The sequence below is a fragment of the Lacerta agilis genome, chromosome 4, assembly GCF_009819535.1.
Source record: "Lacerta agilis isolate rLacAgi1 chromosome 4, rLacAgi1.pri, whole genome shotgun sequence".
Lineage (NCBI taxonomy): Eukaryota > Metazoa > Chordata > Lepidosauria > Squamata > Lacertidae > Lacerta > Lacerta agilis.
Window position 1 is genome coordinate 66,620,346 of NC_046315.1, and position 19,560 is coordinate 66,639,905.

General features: G+C 39.3%; 1 protein-coding gene across 1 annotated transcript in view; it reads left to right on the top strand.

Annotated features, from left to right (window-relative positions):
* Positions 1-19,560, top strand: part of ANOS1 (anosmin 1) — a 77,853-nt gene that overhangs the window by 11,310 nt on the left and 46,983 nt on the right. Inside the window, exon 2 of the mRNA XM_033147442.1 lies at positions 3,217-3,264. Within this exon, the coding sequence (XP_033003333.1) occupies positions 3,217-3,264 (48 nt within the window). The remainder of the gene's footprint in view (positions 1-3,216; positions 3,265-19,560) is intronic.

Here is a 19,560-nt window from a genome sequence, read left to right on the forward strand (position 1 = left end):
CTAGGGGTGCCAACTTGAATAAAATATTGGGGGAGCAGGTAAGCCTCACCCCACAAGACGCAGCACATGCACACCATTTGAATGGCAATGCCCATCAACTTGGGTGGGGCAGCCCCCTCCATATTTTATTGGGGGGAGCTGAAGGAACCTTGGCCCTAGAGGTTGGCTCCTATGACCTCCTGCCAGTTTTCATTTTTTACATTTTACCTTAAAAGTTAAAATGCACACATATTGTGAACAGAAATATTTTCAGAAGGAGAGGGGATAGAAAATGGGAAATTTACTCTAAATGTAACAAAAAGCTAGTTTTCGATTATATTGCTTATAATACTAAGAATTAGAAGACAGCAATGGCAAATTCTGAAAGGAAAGAGTTCTACTTTGCCATAGCAAAAGTCTTGCCACCTTACAACCTGATGCATTAGACTGCAATCCTAACCCCACTTTCCTGGGAGTATGTCCATTGAATTCAGCAGGGTTCCTTTTAAGTAGACATTGTTAGAACTGAAGCCTGAGTGTCTGTGATATTTATAAAGAACCCACTCCCTAATTCTTCTCAGTATTCCAAAGAAGCCTGAATAATTGCAGCCACAGTATATTAATATAATAATACAAAATGCAATGAGGATAATTGGAATAATTGCAGCCACACCTATCCCAAACATTGGGATTTGAAAGAAATGGCTGCAAATATTGGACTGTGTCTGACTGAGGCTACAATCCTATGAACCTTTACCCAGGATTATGAACACTGTGGGACTTGTGTTGGAGGAAATATGCATAGACATGTACTGCAAATGTATCTGGCATATGACTGCACACAGTTAGCAGGTGTACAGTTGGCCCACCACTTACACAAGGGTTTGACTCCAAAGGACCATGTACAAAGGCAAAATCATGCAAAGTCAGGAACCTCTGGAACCACTTGCCTGTGAGGTGTAGACCTGCTTACTGGGTTCTGGGAAGTTTGCAGGAGGGCCCTGGGACCCTCCGAGAGCCTGGCAAGCAAGGTAAACCTGGGTGTGCAGGTGGAAGCAAAACAAGTAAATGGAGTAAACAGGGAATAACAGTTATAGGTAGGTAGCCATGTTGGTCTGTGTCAGGAGACTGCCCTCACCGGAAGCCAAGGTGAACCCCCGCCTCCAATGCGGAGTTCTTCATCTTCATCCAGTGGGAGGAGCAGTAATTCCTCTGTTGGGGAGGAGGAGATGGAGACAGGAAGTGGGAGCCGGAGCTGTGACAGGGGAGGAGAGCCTTCGCACCAAGCAGAAACGGGAGGAGAAGCACCCCTTCCGTCTCCCCTTTTGTGCAGGGGGGATAGACGTAGAGGGGGGAGGTGGGGGTTCTGTATTCCATGCCTTTTAGGCTGGGCTAGGAACCAGAAGAGGTCATTCCTGGACTCTGCAGAAGGATGAGCTGGACGTTCTTTCTTTAGCTGCACTGTAAATATCTGCACAATAAAAGGAACTTAGTTCCCAGGAGTTAGCGTCAGCCTGGTTACTCATGAGCAGCCACTAAACTACCTTACAGTCTGCTATAGTAAAAAAAAAAAAAATCCTTCCAGTAGCACCTTAGAGACCAATTAAGTTTGTTCTTGGTATGAGCTTTCGTGTTTCCCCTGCTCTCCATTTGTTTATTTATTTTCTCTCTGCATAAGTTTGCATTCGCATATGTAAAGGGAATGCCAGTTGTGGGCCCACTGTAGCATTCTAGTTTAGCAATTTATAAGCAGATGACTTTGCTACATATTTTGTTTGTATTTTGAAATTGTGTTTGAAGCCTCTAGTGTGGCAGCTTTCAAGTCAAGAAGTGGCCGCCTCTGCATTTGGATATTTATTGTGGTAGAATGTTCCAGGTGACCAACATATTCCAAAAGCAGGAGTGCTCCATCTGATTTAGTGAAAAGAGGCCACAGAGCTGTAAAACTATGCAGCTAGTTGCTACTAATCTGCAGCTGCAATCATTGTTCTCTTCTGTCATTCCTTTATAGGAAGAATAAAGGATTGAAAGCAGTCCATGAGATATTAGTTTAACATTACTACTGGCTAGGTTTTGGAAAAGGAAATAATAAATTCTTGGCTGGCACGGGGACTGCTAAAGTACTTCTGTTAACTGTATGTTATTTATGGCATCCTCCTAAACTTTTATGTCTTCTGTTCCTGTCCTTTCACAAGCCTTTGCATGGGTCTTATGTTTCACATTTATTTATATGTGTGCTTTGTATATTTAAGATAACTTTATGGGTAGTTGCTGCCAACAAAATAGCATTAGATTTTAAGATGACACAGTTTTAATAGCTGAAGATGTAATGTGCTAATGAGGATAAGATCTGGGGAGGCAGAAATGTTTATGTTTCTAAATATTTTGGGAGGAAGAATCTCCACCTTTAATGTACTTGGAAAGGTATTTATTTGACCATCCTGAGTGGTGTAAGGCATGGTAATGACTCAAGAAGCACCTTTTCAAAAGCACCACATGCGCTAGGGATAGTGCACACAGTGTCAAGAGCTACAGCACCCTGTCTCTTATCAGTTACGCTTCAAAAAAGAAGATAAAAAAGATCAAAGGAACTGGGTGGGTGAACATATGGATTTTGTCTGCTTGTGCTGCATCCCATGCTATTTTACATCTGCTGTGAGGTCTATGTCCAGAATTGTATGTATCATTTATAAAAATAAATAAAATAAAAGCTATATATAAATTACAGTATTAGGACTGTACACAACCCTGCCAGTCTACTCTCTGGTTCTAGTCTGCAGACCCCAGTCAAGATGAACTGCCCTGCACTAACTAGGGACCACCCTCTGCACCTTGGATACAGTACCGAATTACTTTGTGGACGGGGGCTAATGTTTAATAAGGTGTGTGTGGGAGAAACCTAATTAAACACACAGCCATGATGGAGTGTGAAAGGAGACATTGTGCCCCCCCTTGACTGGGCAGGGGGTTCTGTTCTCCAGGGTGTTCTTCACAAGTGGCTTATCTGGAATAAGCTTGCGAGTGAGCACTCTTATTATTACCTTGTTTGTCAAGTCAGCAAGGGAAGTTGGCATCACAAAAAATTCTTAGAAAGTCACCAAACCAACCAGAAATGGAAACAAATTCTTGTTTTATTTTCAGAGTGGGAAAGAGGTACTATGGGAATGAACGGGAAATATTGGCCTAGCCTGAGAAGGAGATATCTCACTAATACTTCTATTTCTCTCTCTCCCCCAGAATAATGGTTCCTTAGTCTGGTGCCAGAATCACAAACAGTGTTCAAAGGTATGAAACTTCCAGCTATATATATAAAAGATACAGTACAAAAATGTTATCCATCATTGTATTTTATTGTTTATGGATTGCTATACATTTCATTTTGTTCTAAGCACTACAATGCATTTATTTCCATATCTTCACATACAACAAAACTCTTAAAATCTTGTTGACAATGAATATATGTATGTAATCACTTGCAGTATATTAAAACTTTGTGGTAGCAATTTTTACTCCTCCTCCTCCTCCTCCTCCTCCTCCTCCTTCTTTTTATATCCCGCCCTGTAAGAACTTCCCTGTTCCATTTACTTGAATTAAACATCTTGGCTCTCCTCTGTTTGTAATTAATGGGCAATAGGCAGTGTTAGTCATACTCAGAGTAGACCCATTAATATACTAGAGTACAAAAATGCTGGCTCGTGAGGAGGAGATAGCAGCCCCTTTGGCCAAAGTTTTGCTTGGCGTGACATCTGAACCCAATTACAAATGATGGTTAAGGAGGAGATAGCCTAGGCTTGGACAACACACCAGGCCAAACCATGACTTAGCTGCTGCATGGAGCTCAAAAGGCCAGGGAGAAGCACAGCTCCAGGAGCTATCTTATTTGTGCTGAACGGTAAGACAACATGCAGACCAGGTCATTGAGCATATTCTGAGTATGACTTAGTAGTTGGATACCACCCTGTGCTTTATTAGAGCTGGATTGTGCCAGTTAATTTTACATGACCTAAAATGTACTTAATATTTATTCTAGAAGCAATTCTTGTTCAAGAAAGGAGAAGTGCTTTCCCCTGAGATTATATATTTTATACTATTCAGTAATTTAATTTCTTTGGGGCTTTCAGCTAGTCTCACTGTTGTCTTTGTGTGTGTGTGTGTGGTGTGTTGACTCTTTGACCCCTGAAAGATTAGAGTGCAAGTGAGCTAATAACTATTTGATTCTACTGGAAAAGCATCTTGCTAAGTTGCCTGGAGAGAAGCAACAATTATTATTCAACTTTAGAGGGTCAGAGTGGAACCACAGGGCTTAGCCACTGACTGCTCTTTTCATTCCCATACAATGCCGAGTGCGTCTATTCCCTGGTTTAGAATTTTACCTTCTAAACTGTTAAACCAGTGTTGTAGAAAAAAATGGTAGGTAAAACAGTATTTAGCCAAAATTTCCATGATTTCATAATGGTACGAGGACATTATAGGATCTATATTTAATACGTAGTTGACTTTCTGTAGAATTTATATTAAGTGGGGACCAGAATCCCAGAAGCTCTGAGGTGCTGTAAGGAGTGACATGCAGTGAAGAGCTGCCCTGTTTTATGAAATGAGACATTCCATTTGAAACAAAAAGGTACATGGATTTCTCAACAACAGTGAATCTCAACAAGCTGGTGTGTGTGTCTGTGCGTGCAACTGAAATACTTTTTCTGTGATGTTTTCTTTGTGAGTTCCTGACCAGCAGGAAGACTTCAGTTTAGACTTATATGAGTGCTAACTGGGGGAGAAGTTGGGAGAAGGGCTATTTGTTTTGATTAGAAGAGGAACTGGTTTAATGGAATAGCTACTATACAAGCAAGAATGCAAGTATAGTAATTCTATCTAACCCGCTAAATCATATTATCCTGTAAATACAATTCAGCAGTGGACAGCGGGGTGGCATGACTGTGCTCACCTGTCATCTGGAGGATTTTGGTTGGTGTGGTGCAAATGCACTTGTGGGATCAGTGGATTGGCTCCACAGTCCATTTGCTCTGTGCTGTTCTGTTGCTCCTGCTGTTGCACTTGTATTGCACTGACCTTGTTCCTTCCACCTCCTAGTGAGCAGCAGTGACATGACTGACTGGAGGTCGGGTGAACACCACTGCCTCACCAAGCTGTCTGCTACTAGTATTGATTGAATAAATAATATATTTGCTTAATCTTTAAAGCAAGCCTCCTTGTTTATCTGTTTTACACCTGCTACTGTTTATGTGTCATTTGGGGAATAACATATTACCAGAAATGGCTGGTAGCAGCAGAAATTAGGGGATTAAGGAAGCAGTTAATAGTCCTCATGTAAGATGGATGTTGGTGGGAGTCCACCACATAAAGGGTCAGTTAGAGAGGTAATCCTCCAAATTTCACATTTATGTTGGGCTCAGTTTAGTTTGGGATTAGTTGTCATGTCTTATATAGAATTTCTGTACAGATATAGGATTTCTTTTAATAAATAATGTTTAACCCTGGTGTTTCCTCCATTGATTGAGTCATGCAGTTGTGCTGTGAAATAAGGAACATCCATCAAGCTATTTCCCATGTGATGTTCACAAGTGACTCTTTAAAACAGGACTACTAAACTTTATGAAAACCAACAAAGAGCAACATAGCCTGTCACTGTCTCATGATTGCTGCTGATAATTAATGTTGATAGGGATAGGTTGTTATAACCCAAAGTAAACTACCTGAAAACAAAACCGTAATGAAACAATGAAAACGATTTCATACATTCATCTGTTCTTCAGTATTGTTCTGTTCTGAATATTCTCTCTCCACCCCCTCTATATTTCTCTCCCTGTCTCTGATACACTCTCACACATTCACACTCTTTCTCTCTTTTGGTTAAATTGCCACAAATTTGGTTAAAGTGTGAGAGGCAAAGTACATTAAATGTTAAGCATATTCATTGCCCCTGAATTCATTATTTTTCATTCAGAAATAACCAGCACAGAAAGCCCAATGAGGATTGGTACATGTTTGTGTATGGGGTGTGTGTGAGAGCTTTAGCCCTTTACCCTCTTCTGTGCTAGATATCTATGTATATGGGTTGGTATCTAGTTAGGAAATAACAAGAATGCTGGTGTCTGGCAATTGCTAGCTCTTGTGGCATACACGTTCCATGGTTAATCACGGAATAGGACTTCTAGTGGCTTTCTAATGTTGCCATTTTATCAAGGTGCCTATACATGCTTGTCTGTGCAGTGAGTGTATTGTCAGGCATTGGTGGGATGGTTTTTCTTTTTTTAAAATAATAATAATAATGAGACATTCGATCACATATGATGACTGTGTGAACATACTTAGTGAACATCCTTACAAGTCAGCTTAAGTAAAAAAAGATCACTGATCTGTGTAGTACCAACTCTGTCCTGGAAAGGAACCATTGCTGGGGGTGCGGTGGGGTGAACAGTACACCATAAACAACATGGCCATAGAGGTGTTGCCAAAAGAAGTTGTTATGTGGTGAGTGATTTGTGGCTGAAACAAATAGAACCATGTATGGTGTGGTTGTCCTCCATATTGTTGTGCACCTTGGACCTGGAATATGTTTCTGGTGCCTAATTTGACGATCTGAAGATTTGCAGTATCACAGTTCTTAATGCAGCAAGTAGGTTCATGTGGTATGGCTGGGTTTGCTTGCCACGGGGAAGTCCCGTTTTAGTATAATTTATTGGCCAAGAAAGGATAAGGAGGCAATAGCTGTAGAGAGGGGCAGCATGGTAGAAGACACAGAAGAGAGTAGGAAGCAAATGGCCATGTAAACCTATCCATTATACTTGACTTCAACATGAATTTTGGTTCTAAGATATTCATTTATTCAGATTCTGCATTGGAGGAGAAAAGTGGTGACTGACTCACGCTAAGGTCCATGTGAGGCTATGCTATCTTACTATTTTTTTGTAATCTGCTTTGAGGTTTTTCACAATCAAGCAGTGTATAAATGTTAGGAAATAAATATATAATGTGCACCGAAGCTCCATTTTCCCTTCTGTTATATTGGTTCCAGACTCTTGGCAAGTCTGGCTGGCACTTTAGTTAAGGCAGTTGACAATGCCTAGGGGAAAAAAGGTCAGAATTTAACTTCTGTGCGAGCATTGTTTACTATTTCAGGTTTCCCAAATTGCTCCATTAACAGCAAATATCAGAAGTTGTTATTGTTGGATTGTTTGTGGAATATAATAGGCTGCTGAATGTTCTCAAGGATATCTGTATCTTGTCTAATGAAACATCAACTGGAAAAGAGTTAATTAAATCTAAATTTTGTTCCATTGAGTCTTGTCTTTGATTTTTCTTCTTCCTTGAATCCGGCCATTCATTCACAATTACGTACCGCAGTTGATTTAATCTTCTTGTCATCACCTTCATAGATCTGCATAACTATCATCCCTCCTTAATTATCCATTGCCTGACAAGTGTCAAGTTGTGCCCATTCTGTCCACTCCACTAATACGTCTAAGTGTGCATCCCTGTTTGTCAGTTTCTAATAAGATACCTTTGTGCTGCGTGGTTGTCTCCAGGCTTCTGTACACGAGTACATCCGGATCCCCCAAAGCCCCTTATATGTCAACAGAAGAAACCACTTCTTCCTCAGTACAATAAGCTGGTTATATATAAACTTCATATAATTTCATGCTGTTGTAATTTGCAATCAGTGTAACAACATGGGTGGGAAGGAACCCAACTGCTTTTAAATACTGCTAATTAATTGTTATTAAATAGTATTCATTACTACTAAAGGCTGGTTCATAGTGGGCTAACTTACTTATTTTAGCACTAGCAAGGGTTGCACATTCCTTTCAGCAACGTAATTTATGAGCCTATAGTTTAGAATTGCAGCTGCAAGAACTTTCTCTGGCACTTTGAAATGTGCATAGGAGACAGAAGTAGCTGAGAACTGTAAACTACCAGCTCATATATTAAGTTGATTGTATGAATGAATGACTTCTGTGAAGGTAACAGGCTACTGCAGGAAGGCCACCCTACTGTGTGAAACAGGCCATTATAGTGAATAAACACTGAAGATATGTTTCTGATGGGATGAATTACTTCAAACATAATTAAGTGTGCGAGCATTTTATGAGAAAGGAAATTCTACTTTGAGGTAATTTTTAAATACTGATAATTCTACACCTTTGAATTCTAGTACTGCAGTTTGAGCACAGTTGAAAGCTAAAGTAACCAGAGAGCATAATTTAGGGATGCCTATGCAGTGGCATTTACAAGGGCTGGAAATAAGTGGTGATACATCATGACGCACCATGAATCCCAATCTGGTATTCTTTTCCTTTTTCTTCTCTGTGCCGACAATACTTTGACAATAGTCATTGATTGATTGACCCAATGGCAAGGCCAAAAGGCCATCTGTAGTCTTCAGAACAGAGAGGATTTTGTGAAAGAAAAGCTAACTAAGGATAAAAATGCAGCAGCCAGATAAACATGTTTCAGGAAAAAAAAAAACCCAGTCTAATTTATTTGTAGAATAGCGCACACTCCAAAATGCTGCTGTGAGCTGTTCTTTAGGCTTCCTACTGGGTTCTTCCCAGAGAGAATGCAGGTGGAAAGATGAGTTAATGATCTAAACAATTAGAGATTTGCTGCACCCTTCCATCTGTCAAAGTCCGCTGAAATAAAAGTGCACAGTTTTCATTTGTGCCTCCAGCATCAAACTCAGCCTGAAATCATGTTGTGATTTGCCCTGCCCCATGGTACTGTCATTCTTATGGTAAGTGTTCTATGTTTTCATGCTGGGAGACTTCTATAAAACGTATTAGTGTGCATTTGAGGACTAATGGGAACATTTCATTACAAAAAATACAAATATTCTGGGAGCAGCCATTTCTTTTGGAAAGTATGCTGAGTTACTGTTGTATGCTTTATAAAATTGCATTACAGCTCTAAATTTTTTTAAAAAAACATGTGCAAGGTTGTAACTTTATAGTAGAGCAATGGTTTTAAGTATTACCTGTGAGAAAGTGGGATAAGTTACATTTGAAATCAGACTTTATACCAACAGCGAAGAAAGAGAATGGCTTCCTTTATTGGTGTATCTTAATAAAAATAAAAATGCTGATTTATTTAAAAATGTGGCATATTCACAAAATATGTATGGAAATTATGGTAATATGGATTAAATTTGAAGTTAGTGCACATTTTACTTCAAATATCTTGGGGTATATTTGCTTAGAATATGTTTTAGCCTTAAAAATATACCTAAAGAAGAAAGTTGCTTACCTTTCCCATACATGTGAGGACTTTAAATCAGGCATGTCCAAAGTCTGTTTCAGGGGCCCAATCTGGCCCGCTAGTCAATTTAATTCGGCACCCATGGCAGTATATGTCCTGGTGTAAAATACTAAAAAAAGCTCAACAACTTCAATCCTAAAAAAATCTCAATAACTTTGGTTGGCCCTGAAAAAAGTTTGGGCACCCCTGCATAAAGGAAAACTGCATTCTACAAGCCTACCTTTACTTATCACTACTCACTGCTCCTGCAATTTGCTATATATAGGGATTTCTTATCTGTAAGAGTTAAAATGTTTTGGGTTGCTTATAAATGACAAAGTAGCAGAGCTGGATTTATAATGCAGCAAATGATTTAGATCCTGTGCATATTCCTACAAACACGAAGGCCAAATGCACACAGTAGTTGACTCATTCAACTGTTGCTACCAAGTGTCATGGATTGGCTGGATGCAGAGGAGTGGAGGGTGGCACCAGCTGAGGAACCCCCAAGAAGGCTCAGAGCCAGAAGATTGGTGGTGTGATGACAATGAGTGATCAGAGGGAGAAGAGGGAGCAGATGGTGAGGAGGAGGTGCTGGAGGCAACATGGTTTAGTGAGCGGGAAGAGTCTGTGGCAGAGAGCAGTCCAGAAGCAGAGGCAGACAAGGAGGCTGGAGAGGAGGGGGGGCCAAGAGGCAGCGTTGAATCAGGTTAGTGTCCCTCTGGCAGTGGCGAGGGCTGGGTGGGTGTGGTGGAGTCTGTTCATCCTATGTGCCTTGCCCTGCCCCAGGCACCATGGAAACACACTCCATCATTGCCCTACTCTAGAATGATGGGAGCAATGGTCTAACAGCATCTGGAGCTGCTGAAGTTTCCCATTCCTGCCTTACCTTTGACAAAACACATTACAGAATTCTTTTGGTACAAGTAGCCAGAGCGTAGAATCCTGCCCATATCAATAAGTATTAAGATTCCTGCATTTTTCTTAAAGAATCTCTCCACTTTGGAAACAATTGCTAACAAAGAAGTTACCACCAAAGCCCCTTCAATGGATGGCTGACTTCAGAAGTGGAAGCATGCTTCCTGTTGATGTGATTAGAACACTTGTTTGCTCAACAGTTTCAAACCCTTCTGCCTTGTGCCTACTGTATCTATCAAAAGACAATAGCTGGCCATGCTGAAAAACATGCTGCTTTAAACTACCCTTTAAAAGCTGTTCTTCCCCAGTTCTAAATGCTCTTTATGTTTCAGACGTTATTTTGTTTTTCATTTAAAACACTTTGTTAAATGCAGTTGCAATCTATGCTTCCAGTGTACTTTCTTGCAGTAAATGCACAGGAACTTGCTTCAGATGTATTGAAGGATAGAGTGTTTTTACATTACGATGTGTCTGTCTGTCAGAATTGAGCTACCGGTAGTTGTATGTACCGGTAATTCCCTTTATACTTGCAGTTTCTGTAACCATTGAGGGGGGAAGGAGCCATTTATCAGTAAGAAGGATTTGCCTTTCATGTTTAGTGACACCCTGCATTTACTCACTGATACAAATTTCCACTAAGATTATATTTTGCAGAGGAAACCACTGGGTGTCTTGCTTCTCTCTTCTACTCAATTATTTGTCCCGATTTTGATCACTGTATTCTTGGTCTGTAACTGAATTGTTGAACTTAACTTGCCAAAGATAGAGTATTCATTGCTGAGTACTGCTTTCCCCTTGCTCCAAAGGACACAGAATCATTGCTAACTTATGAATTGTGCCACTGTTGAGGACTAGTAATGTAAACCTCGTAGCTGTTTCCTAATTAAACATTTGAGGCTTAGTTTTACATCTCCAGCTATAGTATATGTGTGTCTGCTCAATAAAGGGATGTGGGGAAAAGTGGTGTACCAAGGCTATTAAAAAAGCACACACAAAAAGATACTTATTAAGGCTGGCATTTTGAAGCAGCAAATGCTCCTTTAATGTGGCTTTATCTGCTTCAGTGAGCACTGTGTTGAGAATCTGGGATATTCACACTGCAGATTCTAACCAAGCCCCCTTTCCATTCTTTTGAGCAATTTGGGCACAAAAACAATTCTTTCCTAGAACTTTTAGCAAAAGCAACTGAACTATGCAGGCTAATCAGCTGTAAAACTTTGCCATCTATAAAGCAGTTGATTAAGTGCCATGTAACAGTAGTTCAATCAGTGCCGAAGCAGAGTTGATCAAACAGATTTAAAGACAGACAGTGCTTTGAGACAGTAGACAAATTAACAGTCAAGTCTATTTCAAAGTAAGTAACAGATTTACTGCGTAAAACTTTTAAACAGCATTCCCATGTCTCCAGTCACACAGTTTCCCCTAACCTCTGTATGTCTTGCTCTCCGTAATTGGGATTGGAGAAAAGGTATGAAATCAATGGCTCTTGGATCTACAAGATGTAAAACTTGCAGAAATTTTGAAGCCATGTAAAAGCAGTGTGTGTGTGTGTGTGTGTGTGTGTGTGTTTCGTCCCTAGGGAGAAAGTGGAAATTTGGGAAAACATTGAAATATTTTGTTTAGTATGATGTATAACTGTGAAGACTGTCTTCAGAGGGGCAGCCTTGTTAGACTAGTTTTTGTTGCAAGGGACTAACAAGCATTCATGAACTACAGCCCACTTCCTCAGATTCATGAAACAAGCCACATTGAACATTGAGTCTCACTTTTGAGGAAACATGGATAATATTGTTATTTGGTTTCATCGAGTGGTCCAAAATTCTAGTATTATGAGAGAGAATTTTTTCTTTCCAGTTTCTCTAAATGATGAATAAATTCATAAACTCATATTATGTCCCAATTGCCTTTTACCTAAATAAAGAAGTCCTAATACCTTAGCTTTTCCTTATAAGCTGGTACTTCATGATAGTTTTATATACTTTTCTACACCTTTTCCAGCTCAACAATAACCTTCTTTTGAGGCTGAGTTGAGCATGAACTGTATGCAGTATTTTACTTGCAGTTGCCCCATACATTTGTATAAAGGCTTTAAAATACCAAAAGACTTAATTTCAATACTTGATAATTTTTAACATGTTCTTTTCACCATTACTATACTTGGTTGACATTTTTAATTGAAAATTTCACCTTGATATCTTTTCTGACTATTACTATAATTTGAGATCTCATTAGTTTATAGGTGAAATTAGAACCCCATCCCCTGCCATGGCTATCACTTTATATTTACTTAAGAATGAACTTTTTTCAGCATATTGTTGCCTGTTGAGCACAGACTGGTGAAATCCTTCTGGAGTTATTTGATTTTTCCATTTTTAAAAAAACCATATTGAATATTTTGGTGATATGCACCAACTTTGCTACCTCTGATTCAAACCTGCTTGTAAATACATGAAATAGAACATTTATTCCAAGTATCGGTAGGGGACCTCACTACTTTTCTTGTTTAAATTGTGAAAATTGTTGTTTTACTCCTACCCTTCACATCATGTTCTTTAATCACTTACTGATCTAGAAGAAGCCAGTCCTGCAAAGAATTGGTGAAGCAGGATTTCTGTTTGCAGAAGCCTTGCTGACTCCGCCTATCAGCAGCGCTTGTCCTTCTATATGATGAACACTTCTAGCACGGAATAGTGCTTTCAACTAATGAGCCTTGAGAGATCCCTGTTACAATATCTACGTTCTTATCATTTGGTTAGAAGGCTGACTTTTAGTGGTGAGTTGCATATTTGTGTTATAAGATAGACAATTTTATTTGACAATATTAAGAACTCTCAGTGTGTGCCATTTGGACCTAAAGATGTATTAATTGTAATGTGTCAGCTAACTAATCCTAGAGCCCTGCTGCTCAGTGATTTGGTAGGTGGTGGAAGACTTTATAGCACAGTTTAGATGAATGACACTAAACATTGATTAGCAAAACCCAATAACAGCCCTACTTGATAGGCCTTTATCCAGAAGCCTTGTTTTCACTTTTATTGAAAATATTATCAATGGAGGATCAATGGCTTCTCAGCAATGCATCAGGGAAAGAGCACATGCTTGCTGCAATCCTGATAATTATGAGCCCCAGTGCTGATGCTATCTGCGTTTAAAAAATATTTTTGTGTCAAACACAAAAATGCATTCAACCGTTTCTGATTTGGTCCTGTGATGTAAATGAAGAAGACACTTCTGATTTGAAAAAGCCACATCAGACTCCGTTCATCATTTGGTATATAATTCTCTTGAAATTTCAAACTAGCCCACAGGTTCACTATTTTAGTCCTTTCTTTTTGTCTAAGAAAAACAAGTAGTAGTTGGGGTCAAAACAAATGCAGAATTTATTTTGGAACCTTTACCATGTTTGTCTCTTCTCCAGTCATTACCTGGAAAATATATACTCTTTTGCTTGCCTCTCTGTCCGTATATTTACTCCTCTTGGAAACCCTCACAGTTGATTTTAAGGGGAAAAAGTTGGAATTCCAGATCATGGATCATCTGAATTTCAGTTGGTTTGGTCCTAATGTTGGAGGGGGAGAATGAGTGGACAGCCTTTCTTGTCACCCCTCCCCCAAAGAGAGACTCTCCCGAACTTCTGTTTCTTGAAACACTTGTTTTGACCTGGTTACTGGTTTTGTGTATTCAGGGGGTTGACATTTACAGTTAAACCTAAGTTTTGTTTCATTGCAAAAGCATCTCATTAAAAGAGCTTCTGGTTTCGGTTTTGGCTTGACTTCCTCCTCCCAAGAAGTAAAGATACAAGGGGCAATATAAAACCTTTTACGCAAGAGTCAAGCTACTCACTGTTCATTAAGGTTAGTTATCAATACAAATACTGATTTTACAGGACTTGATGGATGAATAAGACCATACAGATGATCATTTCACCACGTGCTTTTCCACAGACCTGCATTTCATATGTGGCAAAGTTCTATATTTTTTCCTCTTGGGAAGATGATATAGATGACCAACTACTCGGGAATGAGACAGTGCTCTCTGCAGGGTTGTTGCCATTTGTATGGGCTCAGTGTCTTCAGAGACACATACCCATCACTTCTCCCCTCAAAAGATGGGTCTTGATCCAGTGCTTCTCTGTGAGCTAGATATTTTTGTTCTTGGGTGGCAAAAGTGCTGATTTGGAGTTTGGCTGCGCTCAGCAGGAAGAGAGCTGTCCGCTTAACGGTTGTTAATATTTGTTTGGTTCTGGACTATACTGCTGTCTGATATCTGTAACTCTCATTATTCACTCACTGGGTGGCAGTTACGGATGTAAAGTTCATTAAAAGCATTTGCTGAGAAAAAATTTAGGCAGGGTCAGAAGTTGTTGCTTGAAAACTTGCACAAGATGGACAGCTGACACCTACTATTTAAGCCTCTGAAAACAAATATCCACCCATTTTTAGCTATCTGCAAGGAAATTACACATTTGCTAAGTATTTCTTAAATTACAGCTGGCAACTAAATGGGAGATGGACTTTTCCTCTCCATTGGTGGTATTCTGTTGTGGAGTAAACTTCCAGTTTGTTTACATTTTCTGGTATCCTTATTTTGTTTAAGTATATCTGCATGACAATGGCATTGGGTATTTGAATAATATAGCTGTGGTTGCTGGACATTCTCTAACTGAAGTTATTAATCACTTTTTAAAGATTTGAAAATCAGTATTTTTTAAATACCCCCACTTGTAAAATTTGCTATAGAGATGTGAATTTAACATTGAAAAGATGAAAAAGTGTTATGAACTAGTACCACATTCTCACATCCCCACATAGCACAACACCATCTAACCTGAACATAAAGTTTTATTCCTTGTAATGTTTATCCTTAGCAACAGTAAAGACCTAAGCTTTATGGGATCATATAATTTATCTACTCTGAGCACCCTCCTTTAAGCATCGGTTGTAAACTTTTGGTACTTTTGGTCATTGCTTCTGCACAGATGGGATTCTCAGGACAAATTGGCTATTGTTGTTGCTTATTTCGTTTATGAATTGCTTACCACGAGGTTTCTTGAAGTGATTTGCAATAAAAATGACACATAAAACCATTACATATATAAAAACAGCAAAATACAATTGCATATAAAAACAATCGCAAGAAAAGTAAGTATAAAAACAATTTAAAACAGCAATACAGACATAAAATCAATTCAGATCCAAGACAGATACCAACTACAATAAATATTTTAGACATGTTGGTAGAAGGCAATTCTAGCTAGTGAGGTTACCTGGGCCTAGAGTGACAGAGAAGGATCTAGGAGCACCTCCAGTTTATTAACCTGCTCCTTCAGGGGGAATACAACCTTATCCAAAGCAGGCAGTTGACCAATTGCCTGGACTCAGGAGTAGCCCACCCACAGCACCTCCAGCTTGCCAGGATTGAGAGTCAATTTATTGGCCCTCATCCAGCCCACACTCAAGTCTAGGCTCCAGTCCAGGGCTTGCACAGCCTCTGCTGATTCAGAGAAATAGAGCTGGGTATCAGTGGCATACTAATCACACCTCACCCCAAATCTAATGACTGCTTTCAATGGCCTCATGTAGATGTTAAATAGTAGCAGGGACAGGATGGTTCCCTGAGGCACCTTGCGGTGCAGTTGCCAGGGGGCAACACTTAATCACCCAGTGCTATTATCTGAAACCAACCCTGGATATTGGACTTTTCTAAAGGCAGGCAGAACTTCAGGAGGACCACCAAGAATGCCCCATCAGAAGATCTTGATGGTCTGGTGGAGCACAGCCCTTTAGGCTCAAGTTGTTTAGGGTTTTTCAAACTAGCACAACAACCTTAAACTTGGGGCAAATGTTGTAAAGAATACAAGAAGACCTTTATATAAAATGATAAATAGTAGTGTAACATTTGTATCCTACTCTCCCCATCAAGGAATTAAGGGGAGTGTATTCCCATTTTATCCCCCCACAAGCCTGTAAGGTAGATTAAGGTGAGGTTATCCTTGTATCTGTTCTGTGAGAACAAGATCTGTAACACTATAATAATAATAATAATAATAATAATAATAATAATAATAATAATAATAATAATAATATTTATTTATTTATTTATTCATTCATTCATTCATTCATTCATTCATTCATTCATTCCCCACCCATCTGGCTGGGTTTCCCCAGCCACTCTGGGCGGCTCCCAGCTGAATATTAAAAACACAATACAGCATTAAACCTTAAAAACTTCCCTAAACAGGGCTGCCTTCAGATGTCTTTTAAAAGTAATATAGTTGCTTATTTCCTTGACATCTGATGGGAGGGCGTTCCGCAGGGCAGGTGCCACTGCCAAGAAGGCCCTCTGTCTGGTTCCCTGTAACCTCACTTTTTTGCAGTGAGGGAACCACCAGAAGGCCCTCAGTGCTGGACCTCAGTATCCGGGCTTAACAGTGGGGGTGGAGACACTCCTTCAGGTATACAGGACCGAGGCCGTAATTTATACATATGAGATCAGTATTTTAGACAAAATTATAGTTAGCATATAAGAATCAGAAAGTGAATTAGTTTGTTTCCAGCATTCTCTCAGGTAAAACGGAAAGATCCATGCAGCTTCGTGAAGTGTTAAATTTCTTTTAAAATAAAAAAGCAATATTTGTATTTAGTTTTAATGGGTGAACAATTTCAGCTTGTTGGACATAGAGCTGTTTAACACCTTAACTGGAAACCAGGATGAAACTTGTGTCACTTGGAACAAGAAGCTTAGTGTGTTTGGGACATCTGTCATGGCAAAGTCAAGACTATAAAGTTGTCAGACCTTCTTTGACCTTTTTGCTCCTTTATTTATTCTGATGATTTCGGTTTAGCACCTATTTTCACACTTGATATTTTAATTGCTACATGATACACTGCTTTGTTTGATAAGAAGGCATCCTAATTGTTGTTTACTATCTGGAACAATTAATCCATTTTTATTTACTTAAAAGTCACAGACCTCTTAAAAGTATATGTGTTTAATGCCTGCTTTCTTATGTCTTCAAATACAAATGATTCTCATGGTTGGGAAATCTTAGGATCATGGCCGATACTTCTTCATGACCTCATTGAAGCAGAACATTATGTGCATCAGCAGTTACATGAGCTCCACTGTTGTACCCAATTTGCACATTGAGTTATATTCTATCAAGCTTGTGGATAACATGATACTGTGTCCTTGTTTGATTATGGATCACAGTTACTGTGAATGCTGCAAGAACAGTAAATAGAGCCTGGAAGAGCTGTCAAGTCCCCACTCCCCCTTGCCATGACTTTTCAAGGCAATGTCATGTAATTTTATCTTTGCCTTGTAGGAAGAAAAGATTTAACTGTGTTACATTGAGCTTTTATTGCTCACAACCTAAAAATGCCAGTTGCTGTGTACAATACAAGTGAAAAGACACTTGCTACATTCTTAAGATCTTTAAAGAAAATAAAATCAATGGATGCCCCTACTTTGTTCTTGGTAATGGACAGAATTAACCCAATTACTTGTTTCTTAATGTTGGTTGAAGCATTAGCATTCAGAGTCATTGGAGATCCCCATTTGGCTGAACATTAAATAATTTTAGTTTGGACTTGTCTATTTTTGCCTTTTGAAATATTCTTAAGTTCAGATATCCACAATTTATGTAGCAGGGATCTGTTGTTAGCAATTTTCTATACACATATGGCTGTTCTCCAGAAGTCTTTTGATCTTGTGGCGCAAGGCAAAACTCATGGCATCTGAATTGTCTGATTAATTTTCTGTTAGCTCATGTCAGCATTTTTCATGCCATCATTAAAAGTACTTACAGTATTTCATATTTTGTTGATTAAGGGCATATCATCAATGTTAGTAATAGTGTACTCTCATCCACAGCGAGTGGTTGATCATGCTCATGCTCAGAAACTACTTGGAGAGGTGTATGTGCCGTATTCACAACATTTCTTTTCACATATTTGCTTCCTTATGTGATTTAAAATGTGCATTCGAGTCTTTAAAAACTGACTCGGGGAATATCTCTTGGAGAGAGATGTACTGAATGCTATTGAACTTGTCAGATTTGAAGTCCAAGGCCTGATTTGTTCTCTGGTTCACTTACTCATACATAACACCTTTTTATGAGCCTTCTGGGCCAAGGTCCATATGCATGGTAACCTTTTAAGGGGAAATGATGTGTGCAAATTGAATTATAACAGATCAGAAGTGATGATGTGAAGTGTGTGCTCTATGTGGAGGTGATCATGGGCCTTGGAGGCGGAACATTTCCTTAACATGTGATGCCGTATGAATGGGAAATGTGTGTGCCTTTCCTCCATGTTTTTGACTCAAAATGCTAGCCCAGTCAGCACATAAACTGGACCTTGGAATTGTGTTTCAACTTACAGTAGAAATTATTGATTTGTATTATTCAGAAGATATTTGGCGAAGCTCAATGGCAGAGCACATGCTTTTCATGCCAAAGATCCCAGATTCAATTCCCAGCATCTCCAGGTGGAGATTGGAAAGAGTCTTGCTTAACACAACATACTGGGGAGCCGCCACTACCAGTAAATGTGGACAAAGTTGAGCTGGATGGGACCTACTGTCTGACTCAGTAGAAGGTACCGTCCTTTGTTCCTGGCCCCATTTTTACATGTTTGGCTAGAATACTGAATTTTCATGAAATACCATAATTAATAGCATATGCTTACATTAGCATGATAATATCTGCCCACAGTAATATCTGATGGTAACAATATGACTCTGCTTCTATAAAGGATCTGCAGAGATGTAAAATTTTCCAGTTGTTCAGTATGTTCCAGTAATTGAGCCTGGGGAATGCAATTTCCATGGGTTTTGTTCTCACTTGTGCTTCTGGATCAGTACCAGGTAAAATCCGTTAGGAAAGTGTGAGGTCCATGCCATACACTCTTAGGGGCAAGAAAGGGGAACCATTTTATTATGTCCTGCATAGTCCCCTGTTCCCATCTTTGTTTTCTCCATATGAGACCAACTGTTTGAATCTAGCTTCACTTCTGCCTTGCTATTTTAACATTTTCTGGCTTGCAAATGTTTTTTTTCCAACATTTACTCAATAGCACAAAAGGATCTGCCATTGAGAAGATACTCTCATTTCTATATTTAAACCTTCAGTCACACAGGGGGGGGGGAGTGAAATAGATGTGTAACTTTGAAAAGTACTTCTTTGGTTTGTGTTCCGTGACTCAACTGTTTTTAAAATGCCCTCCCCCATCCACCCGAATAACTATTCCTTTGCTGAAAACATGTGTGCTCCTGATGAATGTTCCAACTGTAATACCCACATATTTTCTCTCTGCTTCAGAGAAACCAATACGCCTTCCATTTGCAAGTTTGTAAATTTAAAATTAGGCTGAAACAAACAGAAATGTAAAGAAAGTATAATTTATTTGCCCC